Here is a 26,053-nt window from a genome sequence, read left to right on the forward strand (position 1 = left end):
GTTCTAGAATAGAGGTTGACAAACTATTGTCGTTAGGCCAAATTGGACCCTGTTTTTCTAAAATAAAGTTTTATGGACTACAGCCACAGCCATCTGTTTACCTACTGTCTATGCCTGCTTTTGCACTATAACAGCAAAGATGAGTAATTACTATAAGGACCAGATGGCTTGAAAGACTGAAATATTCATATCTGGCCCTTTGCATAAAAAGTCTGTTGACTGATCCCTGCTCTAGGAAGAGTACACTGGTGTTCTTTCACCTCTTCATCATGGCATATTTGCATTTACTGTTCTCTTTTTCTAAAATGACATTCCCACACCCCACATCTAATATTTTCTGTCAATCTTGCTCATCTCATTATCTGGAGAAAGCTGATCCCATTCCAAAACAGAATAAAATTATCTTTCCTGTTGTACTTCCTCATAGCTTTCCTCCTAGACTGTATCATGATGGCAATTACCCTAATTATCTGGGTCCTTATTTATTTAATGTTTGACTTCCCCTATAGACTGAAAATCCACACACACAAAAAAATTTTTTTTTTTTCAATACTGAATCTCCAGTGCTTAACAAAGTACCTGTAACATAATGGGTAGATAACATTCATGCATGAATGATATAATCTGTAAAATGTATTTATTATCTGATATATACTGTGTAAAGTATGCTTTATAACAAACAGTTTACCTAGTAGATGTTCAAATGGTTAAGAGCAAGCATAGATTAGGAATTCAATATCCTGAGACTGAATCCCAATTCTTCCATTTAATACAAGAGGAACATTAAACTAGTTCCTTAACTTCTTTTTGCCATCTGTAAAATGGGAATAATATCAGTACCAACTTCATGAAGTCTGTAATGAAGATTTATAATGTAATTAATATTATCCACATAAAGCATTTAGCATACAGCCTGGTACACAGTAAGTGTTCAATAGAGTCTATCATTATAATTATTGTTATTAATTATTTTTACTAGTTTTAGTCTTGGGTGCCTGCTACGTGTTAAGTTAGTCGTGTCTGATTCTTTGCGATCCCATGGACTGTAGCCTACCAGGGTCCTCTGTCCATGGGATTCTCCAGGCAAGAAAACTGGAGTGGGTTGCCATGCCTTTCTCCAGGGGAATCTTCCTGACCCAGGGATTGAACTCACGTCTCTTAATCTCCTACATTAGCAGTTGGTTTTTTTTTATTATTAGTGCCACCTGGGAAGCAGTCTTGGATAGATGGCAGATATTGTTATGACCTCCACAAAGTTCATTCCAGCTTGCCCTGGAGTCAGGGCTACTGGGATAAGGTGAGCCAAGGTCTCCTCTCTCATTCCCCTCCCAGCACAACGAAACATAAGTCAGAGCCATGGTTAAGCAATATTCTTTCTTTAATTCCCTTTTGCAAATGGAAGCCCCTGAGCTGGTCCCCACCCCCACCCCTACCCCACACCCCAGGGCCCCCCAGATGTAAGGCCCCCACCTTAACCTGATGGGAGGAGGAGAAGAGCCCTCCCCCGCTCGCTTTCCTAGGATGGTCCATTTTAAAAAAATCCTAGTCATTTAAGAAATGAGGCTGGGGACAGGAGAAAGGAGCTGGAAGACAAGGCCAGGTCAGGCCCAACTGGCAATGTTGGGGTGGTGAGGACTCTTGAAAAGGGTTTGCAAGCACATCCCTAAGCTCAGGGCCTGCATGGCTGAGGGAAAGGAGACAGACAGACAGTCTGACTCCTCAAGGTCCTGTGGACACTGACACCACCACTGCCACCACCACAGGCTTCCAGATGGAGAATTTTCCTGTTACTCTGGGATAGGGTTTGCTAAGCATCCCCTCTGGCCCCTGATCTGGGGCATCCCTGGGGTCCCTCTAAGACCAAACCTGGGAGAAGGAGGGACTCTAGGAACATGCAAAGGCAGGGAGCAGAGACTCCCGCCCCACCCCGCTGCTCTACAGGATGGTAGCTCCGGCTGCATCTGGGCTCCGAGGGTCCTTCACACCGATGATGAAGTTATTGGTTCTCCGGCTGCCATGGACCCAGGATAAGACATCTACCTTCTCCACGTGGTGACCCCTGGCTTCCAGGAACTCAATCTCTTCCTCTGTGAACTCACCTGTGTGAATTCCCCAACATACACACATTCAGAGAGTTTAGAGCAGGGGTCCCCAACCTCTGGGCCATGGACTGGCACCTCGTTGTCAGATCAGGAGTGGCATTAGATTAGAAATAAAGTGAAAGTGAAAGTCGCTCAGTCATGTCTAACTCTTTGCAATCCCATGAACTATACAGTCCATGGAATTCTCCAGGCCAAAATACTGGAGTGGGTAGTCTTTCCCTTCTCCAGGGGATCTTCCCAACCCAGGGAGTGAACCCAGGTCTCCTGCTTTGCAGGTGAATTCTTTACCAGCTGAGCCACAAGGAAAGCCCAAGTATACTGGAGTGGGTAGCCTTTCCCTTCTCCAGGAGATCTTCCGAACCCAGGAATCGAACTGGGGTCTCCTGCATTGCAGACGGATTCTTTACCAGCTGAGCTTTCAGGGAAGCTTTAGAAATAAAGTGCACAGTAAATGTAATGTGCTCGAATCATCCCCAAATCATCTCCCAGCCACTCTAGTCCGTGGGAATATTGTCTTCTACGAAACTGATCCCTGGTGCCAAAAAGATTGGGGATCACTGGTTTAGAGCACTCTCTCTAACGAGCTGTGTGACCTTGGCAAATTGTGTTACCTCTCTGAGCCTCAGTTTCCTCATGTACAAAATGGGTATTATCTGAGAACTTACCACATAAAGTTGTTACAGGGACTAAAGCAGATATTATACACAAAGCACAAAACTCAGAGCCTTGAATATAGTAAGTGATCAGTAATGTGTCATCATTCTTAATATTGGAAAAAGGGCTTGGCTTTGGGGGTCTCATTCTACCTGTCTAGGCCAAGCTGCCATCATTACTTGCCAGCATTACCAAACAGTCCACTAACTGGTCTTTGTACTTCTAGTCCTGCTTCCCTACAGCCTATTCACATAGCAGCCATTAGTCAGACCATGTCACTTCCCCTGCTTAAAACCTTCCAACAATTTTGATGATTCTTAGAATGAAATCCAAAATCCTCACCTAAGTCTCTAAGGCTCACATTATCAGGAAACTCGCATCTCTTTAAACTCCTCTTCTCACTTCCTTTTACTATCTTCCTTGCTTAACTCTGCTCTAGCCTCCTTAAGTAAATAAGTGTTAGTCACTCAGTCGTGTCCAACTCTTTGCAACCCCAAGGACTGTAGCCTGCTAGGCTCATTGGTTCATGGAATTTTCTAGGCAAGAATACTGGAGTGGGTAGCTATTCCCTTCTCCAGGGGATCTTCCTGACCCGGAGATTGAACCTGGGTCCCCCAGCGGTTCAGGCAGATTCTTTACTGTCTGAGCTACCAGGAAAGCTGGCCTCCTTGCGATCCCTCAAGTAAGTCAAACATGCTCCTACTTCAGGGCCTTCGCATCTGCTATTCTCTCTGCCTACAATGCTCTCCTACTAAATAATCACAGAACTGGCTCTCATACTTCATTCTAGTTTTCAAGAACTTTCCTGACCACTATCTAAAACAGCAGCCCCTGTCATCTTTACCTTGCTTTATTTTCTTTCAAAGTACTTACCATCACCTGCAACTTGTTTATGTATTCATTAGAAAACAAGTTTTTAAAGGCAAGAATGCTGTCTTGCTCACTATTGATCCCCATTGCCTAGGACAGAGTGAGGACACAGTAAATGTTTAAAATTTAATGGCTAAATGAAGAAATCAATCTCACTCTCCTGCATAAGTTCAGGTCTTCATCATCTTTTACGTGGACCATTATCTCAGCCACTTTCTTGTGTTTCTCTGACTTAAGTTCTCTTCCTTTCAATCCACCTTCCCTACATAAAACAAATCAAGTCATATTCTCCTCCTGCTGAACTAGATAAAATCCATACTCCTTAACATGAACCTTCATGGTATGCCATGTATCTTCACCTCCCACTGCTCAACAAAAATCTGATCTTCTTATTTCCCCAAATGGGATGATTTGGGGTTACTTCTTGAGATAAAGACACATATTAAATAACATTACATCACCAAGTTGGAAATGTATTCCTTCTGGGGTTCACTTTAGTCCTTTCGATAATAGAAAGGACTACATCCTAGTCTAGTCTCTAACATTTCTAATCTTTTTCTTTAAGAGAGAGCAGACCTCAGAACCATCTGTGGGCAAAAACATCTAACTAAAACCTAAAAAATTTGATTATTTTTATAGCTGTTTACCATCTGTTTGTGGCAAATGATGCCATTTTTCCATTTGTGGTTATAAGATTTACTTTTAAAATACAGTTAGGTGAAAAGGGAAGTCCATTTGTAGACACACATTATGTAAATAATGCTTTAAATGGTATACAAATATGGCAAAAGTCATGAAGGTACTGGATAAATTCTGAAGTTTGGGAAACCATGTCTCTAGTTCAGCTGGCCTCTTGCCTGCTCTCTGAACCATTTTTTTCTGCCTTTGCCCAAGGTGTACCCCCTCCCCCGGTCCAGAATGTTCTTTACCTCCACATGCCAAATTTCGGCTCATACATCAAGGCCCAGCTAGTTGTTACTTCTTCCATAACGCCTTCCAGAGCCCTCAAGGGCGTGAACTTTCCCTTCACCAAGCCTCCACTCTCCATATCCTTAGACTTGTGTGTCCTTCCAGGGAGGGCTGGGATGAACACCCCTCACCCCCACAGTAACTTAGTAACCAGATAGTAACTCTATCTGGTCTCGATAGAAACCAGAAGATAGAAGTTGAGCAATATTCATTTTCAAGGAATTGACCTCATTACCCATCAGCTGGGATCCGAGGGACATTGGCCAACTACAGGGTGTAACTACTCAGTCCAGGAGATATCAAGAGCCATGGAGTAAAAAACTGTCTTTGGCATGTATCTGATATCAGTTCTGCCATTTATTGGTTTACCTTTGACTAACTAATAACCTCTGTGAGCATCAGTTTTTTTTTTTATCTGTAAAATGGGGAGATTGAACAAGCAAGGACCATGTCTCATTCAATTCTGTAGCCCTTTTGGACTAGCATAATACACTGCTCTAATAAAAACTTCTCAAAGGTACACAGTCTTCCCCAGTTATGAAATTAAGTGGGGTCCAAAATTAAGCACCCATCCTTCTTAGAGGAAAGTCTGTCTCCTCACCATAATCTGTAAAGTCTTTGATCTGGCCCCTGCCTGCTTCTCTGATCTTATCTCACCCTCAATCACCCTGGTTTCCTTTCTACTCCTAAACCACCAGTCCAATCCTGCAGTGAGTTCTTTGCATTTGTTCCTTGGCCTACATTCCTGCCACAGTTCTTCTCCTGGTAGCCTCTTTCTCACTCTTCAGATCTCAGCTTAAATGTCACCAAAGAGAAAGCTTCCACAGTCATGGAGTCACTCATATATATCATCCTGCTTTAATGCTCTGTGGAGAATTTATTTCACTTTTTTATGTTTCCTTATTTTCCTGTAAGCCTGTAAATGCAGTGTCCCCAGCACCTAGGATAATACCTGGCACACAGTAGGTATTCAGTACAACTTTTGAATGAACAGTTTGCAAAATGAACAACTATATCTTATTTTACAAATGAGAAAACCAAGGCTCAGAGTGGAGACCTGCGTTTTGCAAGGCCACAGACAGGAAACAGCAGGGTAGATTTCAATTCCCAGACCTTTCACTGTTCTGATAGGAGTTGGTCGAAAGAAACCTGACTTTCACTGGCAGGGAGCTGGTGCCGGTCAAGGAAGGGGCACCCTTGGGAGAAGCCCCTTTCTCCACCCTGCCCTGTGCCCACCCCATGGGGACCTTTGCTCTTCACTCACTGTCCACCTGCAGGAGGTTGGTCTGCAGGTCTGGGTGCAGGCGACCACGGGCCAGGCTGTCACTCAGGTTCCGATTCAAGGTCAGGACGTTCAGCAGTACCTGCAGGCAGCCAGGGGGCAGAAGTCAGGGCTGTCCCAGAGGTGTAGGTTCAGGCCTCCACAGCCCTCGCCCCTGGTCTAGACTCCTTAGTATTTGAAACATTTACACCAGGGGTGTCATCTGAGTTTCTGAACAGCCCCAGAAGACAGGGAGGCCTGTGACGACCGTCTCCATTACACAGAGGGGAAACCAAGGGCCAGAGAAGAAAAGGGATTCATTCCAGAGTTTGGAAAGAACTAGGGAAGAGGCAACACTAGTGCCCAGGCTCCTTTAATATAAGCCGCGGCTCTCCTCCCTTCTTCTTGGCCAGGAGAGGGCTAGTAGATGGGAGTGGTCTAGGGTACACTACGTGCAAATACTTACAGCTTTGGGGTTGGAAGTGTGAGTACGCTCTGCAATCAAATTGCCTGCCCATCCTTTTTTTTTTTTTTAATTTAGATTGGAGGATGATTGCTTTACAATGTTGTGTTAGTTTCTGCTGTACAACAATGTGAATCAGCTGTAAGTATATATATATCCCGTTCCTCTTGAGCCTCCTTCCCCCCATCCCACCCCTCTAGGTCATCCCAGAGCACCAAGCTGAGCCCTCCCAGTGTTTTACACAGAGTAGTGTGTGTGTGTGTGTATATATATATATATATATGTATACACACACACACACACATACACACACACATATATATATATATATATCAGTACTACTTTCTTAATTCATCCCACCTTCTTCCCCTACTTGTTTGCCCATTCTTACTAAACTGAACTGAACTTCTCTGGGTCTCAGTTTCCTCATCTATGAAACAGAAGTAAGGATTTCTTCCAAAGTGGAGGTTATAAGGTTAACACATATAACACTGCCTGTCACTTGCTAAAAGCTCCATGAATGTTAGCTATTGGTTATTATCTCCATTTTACAGATGAGGAGACTGAGATTCAGAGAGGTTAAGTGAATTCCCCAACACCACATAGTTGGAAATTAGCAGCACTTAGGCTGGGGCCCACAGGGGTCTGATTCCAAAGCCCAGGTTTATTAACTCATCATCTGCCAAAGTACAGATCTGGCACATAAAACAGATACTCAAGACCTTCATGGAACTGTAGTGAGATGTTTTAGAAGGGAGCAGACCCTCCCTTTCAAAATCAGACCCTGAAGAGGGCTGCTTGTTATTCGGATAATGACTAGAGGCACAATGGGACTTGACATTGACAGAACCCAAGCAGCCCAGATGCTCTCTGACCTCTCAGTTCTACTGACCCTGTGATTTCCCTGAAACCTGGGATGACATGGAGCTTCAGGGCTCCATTTTTACAAGAATGATGTAGTTTATGTCCCCAGCACTCAGGAAGGGACTGCCACAAAGCAGCCTCAGCCCATGTTTGCTGCGTGAGTTAAGAGATGAGTACAGGGACTTTCCTGGTGGTCCAGTGGTTGAGAATCCATCTGCCAATGCAAAGGGACACTGGTTTGATCCCTGGTCAAGGAGATTCCGCATGCCACTAAGGCAGTGTGCCACAGGTATTGAGCACATGCTCTGCAGCTGGAGAGCTGCAACTACTGAAGCCAAAGCCTAGAGCCCATGCTCTGCAGCAAGGGAGGCCACTGCAGTGAGAGGCCCACACACCACAGGGAAGAGTGGCCCCTGCTCGCTGCAACTAAGGAAATCCTGCACACAGCAGCAAGGACCCAGCACAGCCAAAAATAAATGTGCTTAGTTGCTTCAATTGTGTCCAACTCTGCGACCCCATAGACTGTAGCCTGCCAGGCCCTTCCGTCCATGGGATTCTTGCGGCAAGAATACTGAAGTGAATAGCCATTCCCTCCTCCAGGGGATCTTTCTGACCCAAGGATCGAACCCGCGTCTCCTGCATTGCAGGTGGATTCTTTGCTGCTGAGCCACTGGGGAAGCCCCCCAAAATAAATAAACAAGAGATGAGGACAAGTCAGAGACATGAGGGGCATCCACAGCCCAGGTCACAGCTTGACTCCTGGCCATGAAAGGCCTACCTGGGGGAACCTCACCTGGGTCAGGCCGCTGAGGCCCCGGGCAGCTCCATTGGCCCCCAGGGCAAGGTAGGTTCCACAGAGTCCTTCTGCTGGCCGGACCACAGTGGGCAGCAGAAAAGACAGTGGCCGCTTCCCTGGCTGCACCGAGTTCTCCTGTTGTCAGAGATCACAGGGGAATAAGAGGTGGAACAAGACAGGAAAGGCTTACTCCACCACTCTTCCAACATCTCTCCCTCTCCTGAACCTTCCACAGCCCCAGTTTTCATGGGGACAGCCCATTCCCAGGCCATAGTTTGCTGTCTGTGAAATGGGCAGGGTCCTTGGATAACCAAGGTAGATAATGGATCCCCTGAACTATAGGGCTGCTAGGGGGATACCACGGGTGGCGGGAAAGGGATCAAGCCCAGAAAGAGGACCGTGAGAAGGAACAGATTCATCCCCACCCTGGGCATCTCTGTCTTTATCCTGCTGGGACCCAGCCTGCAGGATGCTAAGAACACTGCTCTCACAACAGACAATAATTCATATCTCTTTTCTCTTTGGGTCCCTCTTCAGAGCCCCTTCAGTGCTCAGCATCACACAGTCATAGACTGCTAATTCTGCAAAGTACCCAAAGCATTGGCCACCCAAGGTGGCCAATAGCCTCACTGTACAGTAGGTGAAGAAACTGAGGCCCAGAGAGGAGACAAGATCTTCCTCGGGTCACACAGTGAGATGATGGCAGAATGGGATGAGGTTTCTTGGGATCCACCAGGCTCTAAGCCCTGGACTTGGGCTGGGGAGGAAGTGGATACCTTGTTTAGCTGTTTTACTTGATAATATAATCTCCTAGAAGTGGGGAGAGAGGGGCAGTCATGCCACTGCACCTTCTACCTAGATTTCAGGGTCCCCAGGAGAGAAGGGAAGCGAGGCCCTACCAGGCTGGGTGCAGGGTGGTTAGCAGTCCTGTTGGGCCAAGAGAAGTCCAGCATCTGGCTGTTGAGCAGGATCCCCGAGGGGGTGATGAGGCCACTGCCAAAGGGTCGGTTCAGGGAGCTGGGGACCAAGATCAGGGCCAGGTGAGTCCTGAGCCTGCCGTTACTCCTACCCAACCCCCACCTCCTTCCTGGTCCCAATGATCCTTTGCGCCAGGTTCTGATCTGAGTCGGCATACCTGACCATGGCCACAATGAAGTCGTCAGGGCCCATGATCAACACCTGGGCAGCCGTGGGAGCCCCATTGAGCTCATAGATGGGCAGGAGTGGGACAGGGGCTGTCTGGGAGTCATTGATCTGGCCCCGGAAGTAGGCAGCCTCCACTTTGCTGAAAAGATAAGAAGTAGGAGATGAACATACACTGGGCGCTCTTTACCCCCACCTACCACATTTAGCAGAGTCTCTTTGTGCAATTATTTGATTAATACTTGCTTCCCCCAGCCCCTGCCCCACTACTGAACTGCTAGTGAGAACAGAAGTTCACTTATTCCTGGCATATTGCAAATAAACAGGAAATAGTTATTGAATGAATTTATTTAGATGTTATTCAATTTTTTCTGGAAAAAAGAAAAGCTCCTTCTTCCTAGGTGGCGCTAGTGGTGAAGAACCTGCCTGCCAATGCAAGAGATATGTGAGATGCGGGTTCAATCCCTGGGTCAGGAAGATCCCCTGGAGGAGGGCATGGTAAACCCATTTCAGTGTTCTTGCCTGGAGAATCCCATGGATAGAGGAGCCTGGCAAGCTACAGTCCATGGGGTTGCAAACAGTCAGACATGACTGAGCGACTTTCACTCACTGGGATCAAAAAAATTTGAGAGCTGTATGAAGTTGACCACTTTGTTGTACCGATGGGGAAACTGAGGCACACAGGGAGGCATCTAGTGTCACACTATGAGCTGGGGTTGAGCTGACATTTACTTGGGACTGCGGGCCTTACTGCTCCACCAGCTGCTTCACCCGATTCTCTCCCCACACCTGCCACCACACCTGCCGCCACCTCTGTAGTACTCAGGGTCCTGCTCCTGGGGGCCCACCTGAGCATGTCATCCATGCTCTCAGTGATGGTAGAATCGTAGATGGGATCTCCCAGTCTGCTGGCCAGAGCTAATGCAATCTTCAGGGTCTGTAAACAGAGCAGGGGTGTGAAGAGGCTGCCAAGCTCCTCCCAGCACCTACACCAGGATCTTCCTGTGTGAGGAAACTTGGAGGTGATTTAGTCAGGCCTTACGCCAGCACCCCATCCCCCAACTCTTGGGTCTCCAGACCCAGGTGGAGCGAAGGGGTCAGCCTTACCTCTGCCACCCAGTGAAGAGCCTGCTCCCGGGATACCAGGCTGGTGAGATTGAACCCCTCAAGGATGTTGAGAGCACTGATGAGTGCAGGGCCTGTGTGTGGGGGTCGGGGACTGAGAACCAGGTGGCCTGAAAGGACAGGAAATGACCGATGGCAGGGGAGGGGTCAAGGCATCTCCACATCCCACCATCACACAGACTGGAGACCACTGCACTGAACCTCCTTACCAGATAGGGAAACTACACTGAGAGGCAAAGGGGTGCACCCAAGTTCACATGGTGAGTCAAGGGCTGGGCCAGAACGTTTGTCTTTTGTTTCCTCTTCCTTAAGAGGAAACTAAGGCTCAGGAAAACAGTGAATTGCCCAGAGTCACACTGCAGTCCATTGGCAGAGCAGAGACAGGTATTCAGATGTCCAGACTTCTGGTCTACCATATGTCTCCTTTCAGCTCCTCTCTCAGGGCCCCTGCTGGTCCCACTCTTGAAACTTCTTGGAAATAGCAAATTTCTCTTCCAATTTGAGGTCTCTGTTATTAGATGTTTGGATATCAAAGGAATAATAATACCTGACAAATAACACTAATTAACTCATTTAATCCTCATAATGGGTACTGTTATCATCCCCATTGTACAGGTGAGGAAACTGTAAATGAGGCAGCTGGTCCAAGGTTATAAGAGGTAAGGAGAGCCCAGAGTACTCAAGGTACTGGCATTTCTAAGAGAACCTAGCCTGGGGAGGGCAAATGGAAATCAAAGATGACACATTCAGTGCCCACTCTGTTCAGGGCAACTTCCAACATCATCTCATCAACTCCTCTTGGTATCCTGAGAGGCAGGTGCTATTATTATCTCCCTTTTAAGGAAAGAAACAAGGCTCAAAGAGCGAAGTGGCTTGTTTAAGGTGAATGGCACAACTGGTACCCAAAACCAGGTCTTCTGGCTCCAAGGCTATGCTCATCCATTGCTCAATATTCCACCCCTTCTGGCAGAGGAGTCAGGCCTAAGAGATTGAGGCCTGGAAACCTGAACACAGAAGCAGCCTCTGCTGGAGCTTGAGGTGATCTGGGCCTCCTGAGGAGAGAGGGCCTGAGGGCCTTCTGAGGAACCCAGAAGCCCACCACTTTGGGTTCAACAAACATGGAGTTCACCCATGTCGTAAGCTTGATTTTTTGGGTTCCTCATTGGTTTTGAGTTTGGTAGGTTCAGTTCGTTTCCTCTCCAGGGCCTCAGTTTCCTTTTAACACAATGAGGAGGAAGGCCTCTGTCTTGAAGAGTTTGTTCTAACATGAAGCTAAGATGGATACTGGTCTTAAGGACTCATCTTAGGAAGTACAGGCAGTGACAGAGGGGCTGGGAAGGGAGCTGAGACAACACAGAACCCAAATCAAGAAAACCCATGGCCAGAACCCCAAACCCTAGGCTTCAGCCTTTGACCAGACCTCCCTCTCCATCTCCTAAATACTTGGGGTAACTGACCCCACGACTACTTCAGAAGGTAGGCTGGCTCTGGCTTGCTTCAACAGTTGGCTGCTTAGGCAACTCATTGCCTCAGTTTCTCTCTTGTGAAATGGGGAGGAACCACTAGGCCAAAAGGATGTGGCCATGGACTGGGAGGCTTCTCCTCAGTGGGGACCCTGGGGGCTGAGGGAGAGGTCACCTCTGTACACGCCACACACAGGCTTCTCCAAGAGGGCACTGTAGTTGCTGAAGTCCTCCTCAGTTATGACGCCCCCTGCATGCTGAGCCTGGAGAGGAGAGAATGACCCCCCACCACTGTGAGTCACACACCACACTGGGAGCATGCAGTTTAGCTTAAGGTATATGTTTGGATTCCCATCATGAGCTTTAGGGAACCCTATCAGCTGTGACTACGCAAGGAAAAAGGAAAGGGAAAAAGCACTAACGATAAGCACCCAGTATGTGCCAAGTGTTGTGCTAGATATGATCTGTGAATAACCTCCCTAGCCTGGCAGCCAAGGCCCTTTGTGACCTGGCCCCTGCCTACCTCTCCCACTTCATGTCCTGCTGCTCCCCAATGAGCTCTGTACAGCAACCAGAGTGACCTGCAGGTGCTGGACTCATGACTCTATGTCTTTGCACATACTGCCCCCTGCCTATGTAGATTTTCCACTTATGGCAGCACTTGCCTAGGAGCTATCAAAACTGAATTCTGTATTTCACTGCTGCTGCTGCTACTGCTGCTCAGTCGTGTCCGACTCTGTGCGACCCCACAGACGGCAGCCCACCAGACTCCCCCGTCCCTGGGATTCTCCAGGCAAGAACACTGGAGTGGGTTGCCATGTCCTTCTCCAATGCATGAAAGTGAAAAGTGAAAGTGAAGTCGCTCAGTCGTGTCCGACCCTCAGTGACCCCATGGACTGCAGCCCACCAGGCTCCTCCATCCATGGGATTTTCCAGGCAAGAGTACTGGAGTGGGGTGCCATTGTATTTCACTACAATCAACTAAAGTCACTCCAAAATCATGAACTATGGATGACCCTGGTAGTAACAGCCCTTACTGGACATAACTGAGTACTCCACTGACCAATGATCCAATCTTGTACAAACTTATGGGCTCATTCTATCCAACATCCTATTTTTTAATCCTAAATTACCATAACCACTAGGAATCCCCTCCTTTTTTTTTTTTTAGTACTCTTTTAGAACTTGAAACCTCTGGCTTCTAAACTACCCTCAGTGACCTACACATTGAATTTCTTGGCTTCGTCTGGTAAGTTAATAAACTCAACTGTGGGAAAGCTCTGATGGTTTTTTGTTAGAATTTTGTTCATTCCTTTCTCCACCACCAGAAGATATGCAACCCAGGTCTGGCTAATCAGGGCATTTCTTTTCCATGCCACTGTGATTGGTTTGGGAATAGATCCATAATGGGCCAATGAGACCTAGCCTTGAGGCTTTGCTGGAAGTACTGGAGTGAGAAGGCTCTTTCTCTGTGATGGTTTGCTGGAAGGATGGCTGGTGAAGAGCAGGTGTGGAAAGGATCTGACAGAGAGTGACTTCAAATAGAGGAAAACAGAGTTGTGAGATGGAAAAAGAGACTGACCAAGTATGGATGGAGCCCCTGGACCCAGGAGATCTAAAGCCAGTACTCTGCTGGGCTTTCCAGGGAAATCCATTTGAGATGGGTGTCTATCACCACATCCATAACACCAGTGCCCAGCACTGAGGCTGGTACAGAGCAGGTGCTCCATGAATGCAGAATGAATGACGGGCCTGTTTAATTCCCACCCCCAATGCACAAATGAGAGAATCACTCAGTTGGTCCGTGAATCCTTATCTCAAACATAATTTTCCATTGGTGGTTTTGAACTATCAACAATGGTCCCGAACCCATTACTGCCTCAGACTAAGACTCTTTGGAGTAGGTTGGTAAGCCCTTGTGTCAATCTTCCCTAATCCTGAGAGTCACCAGTGACAACTGTGTCTCTCCGTAGAAAACCCAGGGAGCAGGGTGGGACTGTGGGCTCAGGGAAGCTGAGGCTGATCCTGGGTCCCCACTAAGCCTGGGAGGGCCAGGACAGCCCACTGTACAAGTTGGTCCCAACACTGGGGAGCTCAAAGATACCCCTCTCAATCAAGACAAAATATTCTCATCACCCTAGGAGGTTCTTTGCGCCTCGTCCCAGTCAACTCCTCCAATCCCCAAACCACTGATCTGATTCTGAGGTGAGTTAGTTGTGTCTATTCTAGAATTTCAAATGCATGGAATCCCCAGTAAACACATGTAGAAAGAAAACGGGAAGCAAGGGGGAAGAGGACTTCCCTAAAGTAGGGTCCTCCGAGGCAGGGCGGGGGCAGGGGATATGCTACAGGCGCTTACCTCCGCCACCATCTCCAGCGTGAGGTTGCCACCTGCGTAGAAGGCGGCGGGGCCGTAGGTGCCGAGCACCTCCAGCACGGCCGCCAGGTCAGGCCGACGCAGCAAAGAGCCAGGTAGTGGTGGGTGGCCCATCGGCAGGAACGTCTCACGGAAGCGGTCAGAGGCGTTGGGTGGCGGCTGTTCGGCCAGGGCTTGGGCTGCAGGCAGGGATGCGCGGCTAGGCTGGGGGCGGAGGGACTATACGCGCAACAGGTAGGGTGGATGAGGGCTGAGAGGTAGGCCCATAAGACCTCAGGCCCCTCCAGGAGCCTGTTACCGAGGAGGTGGGTTGTATATGAACCCCTCCCAGATCCCCCGATTTGAGACTCCCTCTCAGAGATGTTGCCCAGTGGTAAGGAATCTGCCTGCCAATGCAGGACAGGCAAAAGGCACGGGTTGGATCCCTGGGTCAGGAAGATCCCTTGGAGAAGGGAATGGCAACCCACTCCAGTATTCTTGCCTGGAGAATCCCATGGACAGAGGAGACTGGTGGGCTACAGTCCATGGGGCTGCAAAGAGTCCGACAGTACTGAAGCAACTGAACACACACACACACACACACAAAATGAAGCTACCAGTGGTGTGGGTAGGGGGGTCTGAGGAGCCAATCAGAAGAGAGGCACTTCCTGGCTTCCGACCCAAATCACAGAGGTTTCCTCTCCCCTCTCCATCAACCTCATGCCTTTCCCTCCACCCCCAGGCCCCACTGACCTAGATCATGGGTCACGTTGAAGCCATCTTGGGCCACAGCTGCTGCAAAGGCCAGGACTTGGGACCATGGCAGCCTGGGGGAGCCGGAGAGCAGGGGGTGGAGGAGGTCCTGGGGGAAGGAAGAGGGGTCCTGGGGGGGAGGGGGGTTCCTGGGAAGGAGAGTCCTGGCAACCAAAGGGGATATTAGGAGGGGGAAGTTGGGAAGGGGAGAATCCAGGAAGGTAGGAGAAGGCCACCCAAGGAGGAGTGCAGGCAGGGGTCCCTGGTCCCCAGGGGGAGAATCCTTACCTGCCATAGAGCTGGTGAGCTTCGTGTAGCCCCTTCACCATTCCGGGAACCCCCACCAAGAGCCCGGGCTGGGCAAGGCGGGCAGGTGAGGGAGAGAGGAGACCAGGTCACTGGAAGGGGGGGTGCTGGGCTGAACTCCGCAGAGCCCCAAGCCAGGGATGGGGGGCTGGCACAGGGGAGAGACACAGGCCAAGTATCCCAGAGAAGGGACAAGCTGTCCCCAGCATGCATTCCTCCCATCTCCCTGATTTCCTATCAGTAAATGCAGAAAGGCTTCCTTTCTCTATTATAACCGAGAGATTTATAAATTAAGCAAACCCTTTTAAGGGCCGAGACAACAATTTAGATAGAAACCTGTTTATATTGGATTATACCTACTCTTGTCCTTTAGAACAGTGGACAAGGGACCTTCATTTAACCTTTTCATTATCACATCACCATTACTCTGAACTGTGATAATTCAGGGGTGAGTTGGGCTTTTGCTACTGCACTAAATATTTATTTCTCCGAGTTATTCTATTTCCTCCTTTGGATTCAGTAGATAGTGGGTTTGCTTCCAGCACTTCCTCTATAATCTTCCAGTATGTCAGGGACTGGGAAAGTCACCAACAACAGCCTCAGAATGAGATGTGTGAGTGATAATGCAGCTATTTTGTGACCTCTCTGACTACCCAGTGGCCTTTCTTCTTCTTTCTTATGTGCCAGATAGGCAAGGTCGCCAGAGAAGTCAGGTGTTATTTACTGCCTGTTATCAATCACTCAGATTTTTTGGTGCATTATTTTATTTTGGGGGGCTGCCTATCTCCCTCATGGCCTGAGATCATCTTACTTAACTCTTTTCCTTGTCTCCATAGTAAATATTCAGCAAAGTAATGCTGAGGTTAGCAGAAGGGCAGTAAAGGAAGACACCCCCCCTCTTCTCACCAGGGTCCCCACCTTGGTCTCCCAGGATCTCTGCAGGGCCTCTTCCCTGAGAGCCCCAGGTGCAGACTCCCGGAAATCAATTAGGTGGCTCTTATTTCGTCGGATGTCATGTACCAGCATCACTCCCCCCCTAGGATAGACACAGAAGAGGGAGGGTGATGATAAGATGCCACTCCTCTGAACCATTAACCTGCCATTCCTCAACCTCCCCCATGGTGATGGCTGTAGTCTGTTTGTCATCTGGAGTCAGGGGTCTGAGCTCCCTCTCCAGCAGAGGTTCAGAGCCTGAGCTACCTCCCCAAGATGGGGAGTGAAATCAAGGGGTTTGGGAACTCAGAATCCATGGACCTCTTCCAGCCTGTTTGTTACTGGAGACTTTAATCCCTGATTAAGAAAAACCCAGAGACTGGGAGAGCAGGACATTCTACTCCCCCTCCCCCATTAGCCCCCTCCCCGACCAAGCTGGACCCCTGCCAGCTTCCTGCACCTGCGTCTGTGGTATGGCCTTGCTCCCTCTCCCAGGACTGAATTATGTAAGCACAGACCATACACAAAAGTCAGGGCCTGGAGGGTGTGTCTTGCAGGAGCCAAGATATGGACTTGGTCAGCCTGTCCCTGGTCTATGGTTTGTTTCCATCTGAGATGGGGGTTATATCTGAGATAACTGGTTTGCAGCCGACTCATGTAATAGAGAAAGCAGGACAGATAAACAAAAGGGAGTGGTAGGAATTGTGGCCAAGTGGACAGTACAAGCCCCATCGTGGGAAGCAGCTTCTATTCAGCTCCAGATAATTGCAGCCACATGAGAATGTAGGCCCAGTGTTATCAGGTCTCGTGACTGTCCAAGAAATATTAGAGATCTAGATTTTTATGAAAAAATTCTCAATTTTTTAATATTAGCAAAAAAAAATTTAAAAATTTAAGGGTGCAAACCAAACCAGGCTGTGTGCTGGGGGTGGCCTGTAGGTAGCCAGTTTATCATTTTTGTTTTAGGAGGTTTTACCCTGGGGTAGGGGGTTCCCAGGTGGCGCTAGTGGTAAACAACCCACCTGCCAATGCAGGAGATTAAGAGACATGGGTTCCATCCCTGGGTCAGGAAGATCACTGGAGGAGGGCATAGCAACCCACTCCAGTATTCTTGTCTGGAGAATCCCCATGGACAGAGGAGTCTGGAGGGCTATAGTCCATAGAGTCGCAAAGAGTGGAACTGAAGTGAATGAGCATGCATGAACCCATGGGGGCAGGGTGGGGTGGGGATTTATTTTTGGAGGATAGAGGATTCATTGCTTTCATCAGACTCACAGGGATTTGTTTTAGGGATTTGTAAATCCTAAAAATTTAAGTATCACAGTCTTAATTAATGACAACATACTCCCAGATGTATACCTCAGTTTATAGCTTTATGAAGTCATTTTCCCAGTTAAAGGAAAACACCTCCTCTGACTCCATGAAAATACAAGGGGGTAAACTAGGTGTAGAAAGAGCAAACGTAAGGAGTTGGGGCCGTCTCCCCTCTGCTCAAACTAGATCTCCCACATGAAGATGATAGACCAAGAGACGGAAGTAGCCCTGGGGCACCCCAACCCTCAGAGCTGGGAGCTTCTTACCCGCCCAGACCAGAACTGTGCGGAGCCACGATCCCCAAACACAGTGCCGCTGCGACAGCCGCGTCCACGGAGGATCCCTGTTTACTGAGCACCTCGATGCCCAGCGATGTGCAGCGGGCGGCATCAGTCACCACAGCTCCCTGGTGAAAGATCTGGAAGGGACAAGGAACTAGGTGGGGCCGTAGGAGACCCCCTACCTCCCTAAGGCACCTCCACTAACGCCAGGACCTCCAACAGAGGCTGGGGACGGGAGGCCTGCCCTTTTATCCCCAAGACTTTTGCCTACGAGTCTGCCCCCGACCCGATCCGTTCCCTTCTGTGAGCTCTGTCCCCCTCACGCCCGGGAGCCCCTCCCTTGAGACCGTCCTTCCCCCAAGTCACCGCCCTCTCCCCTTTCTATTTGCTGACCCTCTTCCATCACTCAAGCCCGTCCTCGGTTCCCACGGTCTCCTCCAGCGCTTCCTCACCCCTCCTCTCCTGGTTCTCTCCGCTCCCTCTCCGACCCCCCGCCTCCAACCCCTCACCTGGGGGTCCCCGAAGTAGATCTGCATAATAAGCGCCACAGTGACCCCCGTGGCAAACGTGAGACAGGCCGTGACGATCACCGTGAGCCCATCCTGGCGGCAGGAGCACTCGGACGCCGCCGCGGAGAACGGATCTTTGCGCGTCTCTCGCAGCGGCGACCCGTCCTGGCTGCCCATCTCCGACGACGACGAAGGCAGCCGCTGCAGCCGCGCCGACTTCAGGAAGGAGTCCGGGTCTGCGGGCGGCGGGCCGGGGGTCTGTCTGGGCTCCTCTCACCTGGCCCTACCCGCTCTCTAGGCGGGGTTGTTCTGCGTCCCCCTCCCCTCTCTCCGCCCACGTCAAACAGATGCCACCAGACAGCACTGCCCCCCTTTCAGCGTCTCTCCGAGGCACCCCAGGGAGGGCGGAGTGGGGGTGGGGAGTGGTCCCAGATTGAAAAAGACTGGGACCTCCCAACTGGGCAGCAGGGTGGCTGGATTCCCTCCCGTCCCTAGACCAAATTGCCGGGGACCCAGGACCCAGCGCTGAGAACACTTCCTGGAGAGGCGGGGGTTGGGCTCTCCCTGGAAACCAGATCCTGCCCTAGCTGAGGCCCAGCCTTCTAGGCCACCAGGCAGCTCCATAAACCTAGTGGACAGGCCCTGGCTTCCAACCTTGTTTCCCTGATCTATCCATCCATCCATTCTTTCAACAAATATGTTTGTCGGGTCCCATGCTAGATGCTAGGGGAATGGAACAGACAGTTTCTGGCCCTTATGGGTTTTGAAGACCAGTGGAAAGAAGATAAAAAACAAGTAAACAAAGGAGTATATCATTACAAGTTGTGGCAGGTACTCTGAAGAAAAAGAAGGATGACATGGTCCTATTGTATAGCACTGCTGCTGCTGCTACTGCTAAGTCGCTTCAGTCGTGTCCCACTCTGCGAGACCCCATAGACGGCAGCCCACCAGGCTCCCCCATCCCTGGGATTCTCCAGGCAAGAACACTGGAGTGGGTTGCCATTTCCTTCTCCAATGCATGAAAGTGAAAAGTGAAAGTGAAGACGCTCAGTCGTGTCCGACTCTTTGCAACCCCATGGACTGAAGCCTACCAGGCTGCTCCGTCCATGGGATTTTCCAGGCAAGAGTACTGGAGTGGGTTGCCATTGCCTTCTCCAATTCGTAGGATACAGAAATACAACACTTCGAATTTCTATCTTACAACTAGGCTAAGCTCATTTATTAGTTCTAATAGTTTATTAATTTCTCAGGATTTCACATATACTAGATCCTGATATCTGGGAATAGAGAGTTTTATCTCTTCTTTTCCAATATAGATGCCCTGTATTTCTTTCCCTTGACATATTTCCCTGTCTAGAATTTATTCTACAGTGTTCAACAGAAGTGCTGTGAGAAGATATCTTGGTTTTGATCTTTGGAAGAAAGCATTAAGCTTTTCACTATCAAGTATTAGATTAGCTTTGGAGTTTTTCACAGATCCTTTATCATACTGAGGAAGTTCCAGTCCATTCTTGCTGTGCTTAGTATTTTGATTAAAATAGAATATTGGATTCTGTCAAAAGTTTTCTTCTATGTTTATTAAGATGATCAAATGCTTTGGCTCTTTATTCTAATATGGTATATTATACTGATTTCGAGATGTCATAGGAATATCCTAGGATAATCTCTACCTGGTCAATATTTAATCCTTTTTATATATAGGTGGATTTGGTTTGCTAGTATTTTCTTAATGATTTTTACACATAAGTTTATAAAGGACATTGGTCTGTGGCTTTCTGTTTCCTCCTTTCCACTTTTTGGGAATAACTAATAGGGGTTTCCCTGGTGGCTCAGATGGTAAAGAATGTGACTGCAATGCAGGAGACCTGGGTTTGATCCCTGGGTCAGGAAAGATCCCCTGGAGAAGGAAATGGCAACCCACTCCAGTATTCCTGCCTGGGGAACCCCATGGACAGAGGAGCCTGGCAGGCTACAATCAATGGGGGGCAAAGAGTTGGACATGACTGAATGACTAACACTTTCACTTCTTTCAGTATCAACATTCCCTTCATGGATCACAGTCTTGTCACAGGGAGGGGACTTGCATAACTCAGTGAAGCTGTCAGCCATGGCATGCATGGCAGCCCAAGAAGGAGGGGTCATAGAGGAGAGTTCTGACAAATCATGGTCCACTGGAAGAGGTAATGGCACAGAGAACTATATTCAATATTCGGTGATAAACCATGATGGAAAAGAATGTGTGTGTGTGTATTTGCAGGCTTCCCAGGTGGCACAGTGGTAAAGAATCCATCTACCAAAGCAGGAGATGCAAGAGATGCGGGTTCAGTCCCTTCTAGGTCCAGAAGATCTCCTGGAGAAGGAAATGGCAACCCACTCCAGTATTCTTGCCCGGAAAATCCCAAGGACAGAGGAGCCTCACGGGCTACAGTCCATGGAGTCACAGAGAGTCCGATACAACTTGGTGACTAAACAGCAACAACTCAGTTGATTATGTTTGCTTCCAACCCTCAGCACCAACACCAGAGTCTGTAAATAAAACTGGAATTCACTCAACAAACATGTTAAATTCCCACTGTGGATCCAGAACTCTCCTTGTTTCCTAGAGATTTCAAATGAAGGAGAGGGTTTTGAACTTAGATTTATTGATGCTAACTATACTAGGAACTTTATATACATTCCCTCCGCTCCCATAACTTCTGAGAGTCCACTTTCTCCATTATACAGAAAAGTAAACTGGGGCTGAAGAAGGTGATACTGCCTGCTTAGAGTAAAAAACAAACAGATAGCAGAATCAAGAGTCTCCATAACTTGAAAACGTCTTTTCCATTGCTCCACATAGCATCAGGAGCCAATTCTGCCCTCCAAAATGAACCTTATATACTAATTCAAGTTTATATTTCCAGGATCTTGTCCTTAAATCTGTTTTTCCAATAAGATATGAGGAGCCAGAAGATAAAGGTTCTATGGCCCCATCACAATTAGATATATTCAAATCTTCTTATTCTACCAATCATTTATTATGAATATATAATATAAATATATATAATATATGAATATGCAATATAAATATATAATATAATGTACATTACATATGAACATATAAATATATAAGTGAATATCATTTTCCATTTATTCAATAAAAATATTTACTGGGTACCAACTCCATGGGAAATAGATGGAGAAACAGTGGAAACAGCGTCAGACTTTATTTTTTTGGGCTCCAAAATCACCGCAGATGGTGATTGCAGCCATGAAATTAAAAGACACTTACTCCTTGGAAGAAAAGTTATGACCCACCTAGATAGCATATTCAAAAGCAGAGACATTACTTTGCCAACAAAGGTCCGTCTAGTCAAGGCTATGGTTTTTCCAGTAGTCATGTATGGATGTGAGAGTTGGACTGTGAAGAATGCTGAGCGCCAAAGAATTGATGCTTTTGAACTGTGGTGCTGGAGAAGACTCTTGAGAGTCCCTTGGACTGCAAGGAGATCCAACCAGTCCATTCTGAAGGAGATCAACCCTGGGATTTCTCTGGAAGGAATGATGCTAAAGCTGAAACTCCAGTACTTTGGCCACCTCATGCGAAGAGTTGACTCATTGGAAAAGACTTTGATGCTGGGAGGGATTGGGGGCAGGAGAAGAAGGGGACAACCGAGGATGAAATGGCTGGATGGCATCACTGACTCTACGGATGCGAGTCTGGGTGAACTCCGGGAGTTGGTGATGGACAGGGAGGCCTGGCGTGCTGCGATTCATGGGGTTGCAAAGAGTCGGACACAACTGAGCGACTGAACTGAACTGAACTGACTGAACTGTGTTAAGTGGTGGGGAGAAAATATCATTGATTTTACTGATGTGTAAGGACAACAGCAAGACACTGGGAAAAGGCTAGTTTGGGACCAGAAGAAACAAGTCTTTCAGAAGAAGAAAAATGAGTGTAACTTTTGGCTATTCTGAATTTGTGGGACAACAGCAGGAGCTATCAAAGGCAGTTGGCTTAGTAGGCATCTAATTTGTATTTGCTTAGACACCAGTCCTCATTCAATTTTCTTTTAGAGAACACCAGTTCCCCTCTCTCATTCCTCATTCCCTCCTCCTGACCAGAGTGAGTATATAACCTAGGTCTAGCCAATCAGAACAGGGACCTCAGTACAGTGATTGGTTCAGATGCATGTGACCAGCAACAGCACCAATGATACTTAGACTCCGGGTTGTTGTTGTGGTTGTTTGGTTGCTTGCTAGAATACTGGGAAAGACAAAGACTTTCTTTCTGGCTAGGTTGCTAAGATGATAAGATGTAAGCCTGTTACTACTGGGGGCTTCGTACCCCCACAAGATGAGAGGCTTTCTGAAGATGAGCCCACAATAATGAAGGCAAAGCAAAAGATGGAGAAAAGCCAATTCTTTTTCAGGTACTTCATTGCAGCTATGCCTGAAGCCCTATATCCTGAACTTTTCAGTTATGCTACCCAGTAACATTCTCAGTTTTAACTGGGTTTATGAGAGACGAGGGGCTTCCCAGGTGGCGCTGGTGGTAAAAACCCGCCTGCCAATGCAGAAGGTGTAAGAGACGCAACCCCTGGGTTGGGAAGATCCTCTGGAGAAAGGAATGGCAACCCACTCTAGTATTCTTGCCTGGAGAATCCCATGGACAGAGGAGCCTGACAAGTTACAGTCCATAGGGTCAAAAAGAGCTGGACATGACTGAAGTGACTTAGCACAGCACAGCACATAAGAAATGAACCCTAAAATAGTTTATTTGCTAGAACTCAGGAGAGAGAGCTTAGCAGGAGACTAGGATCATATCTGGCTTGCTTATTCCCTTAAGGAGAGAATCATTAAAGATTTTTGAAATAGGGAGTGACATGATCAGAAATGGGGACTGAGTTGGGAGGGGTGGGGAAGAAGGAACGGGGCAGGAAGAATAGCTAGAAGCCTATGGGTAATACAGATCAAAGAGGATGGCAGCTTAGTCTACAGTGGTGATGCCAGGGATGGTGAGATGGAATTTGGAAGATACTTAGGAGGGGGACAGAAAGCATCTGATCACCATCTGGAAATGAGAGGAAGGGAGAGAACCATGGGTAGCTCCAGGGCTTCTACTTTGGGACAGGATGAATGGCAGTGTCATTAATTGAGAGTGACATTGGGGGGAGAACAGATTAATGGGGAAGAGATGATGAGAACAGCACAGAACATGCGGAAGGTGAAGGACTTGCAGGACATCTAGAGGCAGATGTCTGGGAAAGAGAAGAACACGTGGGCCTGGAACTCAGCAAAGAGCAAAGAAAGTTCTCCCCAATCGTGGAGTGGTCACCATCTAGCTCCGTTACCCACAGAGCCTACTGCAGGGTGCCTGACACTTGGTTCTGGGAAACAGCAGGCTAGAGACTAGCTGGGCACAACCAAAGTCCTGCATAGAGGATAGGGCAGTGCCACCCAGTGGAGCCAGGAGATTGAGAACATAGGAGGACATGTTAGCCAGTAGGGTGGTCCCGCTGATTTAGAGGAGCCTTGGGGCTTGGAAAAGAGTGACAGAAGACATGGCCACACAGGTAGGATGGCAAGGTCCTTGGAACCTTAACACACAGCTTGGTCTAAAGAGCAGGTTCCCAGAAACTCCAGTGACCACGGTCTTTGTGGGATTTTTGTACACTTGTGGGCAGAACCTGTACTAACTCCTTAAGGAATTCTCTGAGGTTTGAGAACTCCCTCCTCTGCCGTTCTTTCATCTTGAGATCTCTTTCCATTCATTTATTTCTTCAACAATTTTTGCTGAGAGATTAGCACTGTGCTGGATGGTGCATAAAGGATGGTGAACAAGACAGCCATGATCCCATCCTCATAGGGCTTGTAATCAAAAGTCACCCAAATAAATAATCACCAGTTTTGACAAATGCTAAGACATTCATAGGAAAGAAGGATAAAAGATATCAGGGGTTTCTAATCTCTAGATCGGGAGATAGGCATTCCCAGTTTTGAGCTGGAAGAAGAAACTAAGGCCCAGATCAGGGTATATGTGCCCATAGACACACGGTGAGTCGGGGCACTGTTGGGACCAGAAGTGGTATTCTTGACTCCTGTATAAAGAACCTGGTTTCAGTCCTGGTATCCACCAGGACATATCCTCCCACTTCTCTCCTGCTTCCTTCTGATTCTGGGGCTACTCCCTTTAAAAAAGAAGATTTAATCTGCAGCTTTGACATGTGATGGCCATAAGCCTCCCATGGTCCCCTCATATCCCCTCCGTGTAGGCTACAATTGAGTCAGGTTGACAGGGGCTGCTAGTCAGAGCCAGGTGACTGGAGAGTTGTGGACGGGGGAAGAATTGGTGGTTGTCAGCCTAGGAGTAGCTACAGAAGGGCCAGGCTAGAGAGGGCTGAGCCAGAGAAGCAGAATCTGCCAGGCTGGTAAGGGACAGGGCTCAAGAGCAGGCACTGAGAGGAAGAGAGAGTGAAGCAGAAGGATGCTCTAATGCCAGGAAGTGACGTTGAGGGAATGAGGGATGGTGGGGGGTGGAGGATGAAAAATGGAGGGGAGGACAGAGCTGAGCCACATGGACAGGAGAAAGAACATTAGGGAAAAACTGCTCAGAGAGCTTTCAGCTCCTGGTCTCCCCCAGGTCCTGTCTCCTGCCTCCCTATTCCCACCTCTTGCAGTTCCTGTAGAGTGCTGAAGATAACACAGTAAAATTCTGGAGCCTGCTTGCTAGGGGGCAGGGTACCTTACTAACATTCTGGCCTGATCCACTGCTCTGGGCAGGGTGAGGTAGCCACAGAGCAATGAAGGTGCTCTGGTCCCCAAGGACTTTGAGAGGTCATATGGGCCATCCCCCTGTCTCCCAATACTCATCGTTCACAGACAGCTGAGAACATACAGAGATTTTCAGCTTCTTCTCATGGTCTTTCCTTCCCACAATCCCTGGCTGTGGGGAAGTTCTTCTCAAGATCTACCCTCTATCCATCCTGCTGCAGTCTCTGACTTGATTTCTCCTATTCTGTTCTCTGTGACTAGAGAAAATCCTCTGCTGGGTGATCACAACTGTTCCTTAGGAACTCCCCTTCGACATTCCTTCCTTATTAGTTGGTTCTTCGCAAGGGGTAACCCCAACCCCTCCTACTGCAGTCTCCGGCATCCCTTCCCTTGTCGCATCCTAAGCCTCCAAGGCAGAGATGCATCCCCAACCCCACCAGAAAATTAACAGAGACAAGGGAGGAGAAGGGCGAGGTCCAGGAGAAGGGAATGAATTAGGGAGCTGGAGCTGGAGGTGATGCTCCGCGCAGATGAAGGAGGACCAGAGACGTCCCAGGGGGCAGGGATGGGGCAAGCGGGCCTCACCGGTATCCGGGTCTCCCAGGAAGGCATCTTCGTCCTTGCGGCCCCTCAGAGGGACCGCGGGCGCCGGCTCATCCTCCGGCAGCCTCGGGAAGCTGGTGATGCTCATGTAGTCCACCGGCGAGTAGGCGCCCAGGGCGCTCTCCTGACTGGCCTCGTTCTCCGCCGCCATCCTCGCCCGCGCCCCCCAGCAGCGCAGCGCCTGCCGGAAGTGCTGCGGCGGGGGCCGGGCGGGGGTGGAGGTGGGGGGGCCGGGGGAGGAGGAGGGCGGGGCCTGAGCTCCTGGACGGCCGGGAGGGGGCGCCTCAAACTCTGACCCAGGTGTCGGGGTTTGACGTGCCCCCTCCCGCTTAGCGTTATCAGCCTGCACCGGGCGCGTAGGTAGGGCTAGGGGTGTGGGTGCAGAAGCTGGAGGACGATCGGGGTCGCGCAGTGGGGAGTCTGGAGGGGAAGAGCATTCAGTAAGCGCGACCTTAGTGGCTCGGGGCACCTCACGCAGCCCAGTGACCAAACCCCTTCTTCCTTCTAGTTTGAGCTAGAAACCTCAGACTCCAGG

The 26,053-nt window shown here is 48.7% G+C and overlaps 1 protein-coding gene across 2 annotated transcripts; it reads right to left on the reverse strand.

Moving 5' to 3' along the window:
* GGT7 (gamma-glutamyltransferase 7) lies at positions 1,359-25,709 on the reverse strand. Of its 2 annotated transcripts, none has more exons than XM_013968900.2 (15): positions 25,501-25,709; positions 18,163-18,398; positions 17,639-17,790; positions 16,044-16,161; positions 15,108-15,175; positions 14,820-14,893; positions 14,070-14,266; positions 11,886-11,973; positions 10,230-10,357; positions 9,971-10,059; positions 9,115-9,264; positions 8,879-8,996; positions 7,977-8,114; positions 5,860-5,959; positions 1,359-2,099 (listed from the first exon to the last, which is right to left on the reverse strand). In XM_013968900.2, exons 1-15 carry the CDS (start codon positions 25,667-25,669, stop codon positions 1,936-1,938), a joined length of 1,989 nt encoding a protein of 662 aa, XP_013824354.2. In that variant the 5' UTR covers positions 25,670-25,709; the 3' UTR covers positions 1,359-1,935. The 2 variants fall into 2 exon arrangements, with proteins under 2 accessions (XP_013824354.2, XP_017913238.1); XM_018057749.1 differs by having other exon boundaries at positions 16,032-16,161.

The sequence above is a fragment of the Capra hircus genome, chromosome 13 (assembly GCF_001704415.2).
Source record: "Capra hircus breed San Clemente chromosome 13, ASM170441v1, whole genome shotgun sequence".
In the NCBI taxonomy this organism is placed as follows: domain Eukaryota; kingdom Metazoa; phylum Chordata; class Mammalia; order Artiodactyla; family Bovidae; genus Capra; species Capra hircus.

Bases quoted from the DNA above. Each gene is read 5' to 3' on its own strand.
- GGT7 (XM_018057749.1), bottom strand. From the start codon at position 25,669: ATGGCGGCGGAGAACGAGGCCAGTCAGGAGAGCGCCCTGGGCGCCTAC. The intron at 9,265-9,970 runs GTGGGCCCCCAG...TTATCTTTTCAG, and splicing joins AGCATGGATGACATGCTCAG to CAAAGTGGAGGCTGCCTACT. The intron at 5,960-7,976 runs GTGAGGTTCCCC...GGCTGCCTGCAG, and splicing joins GCCTCAGCGGCCTGACCCAG to GTACTGCTGAACGTCCTGAC.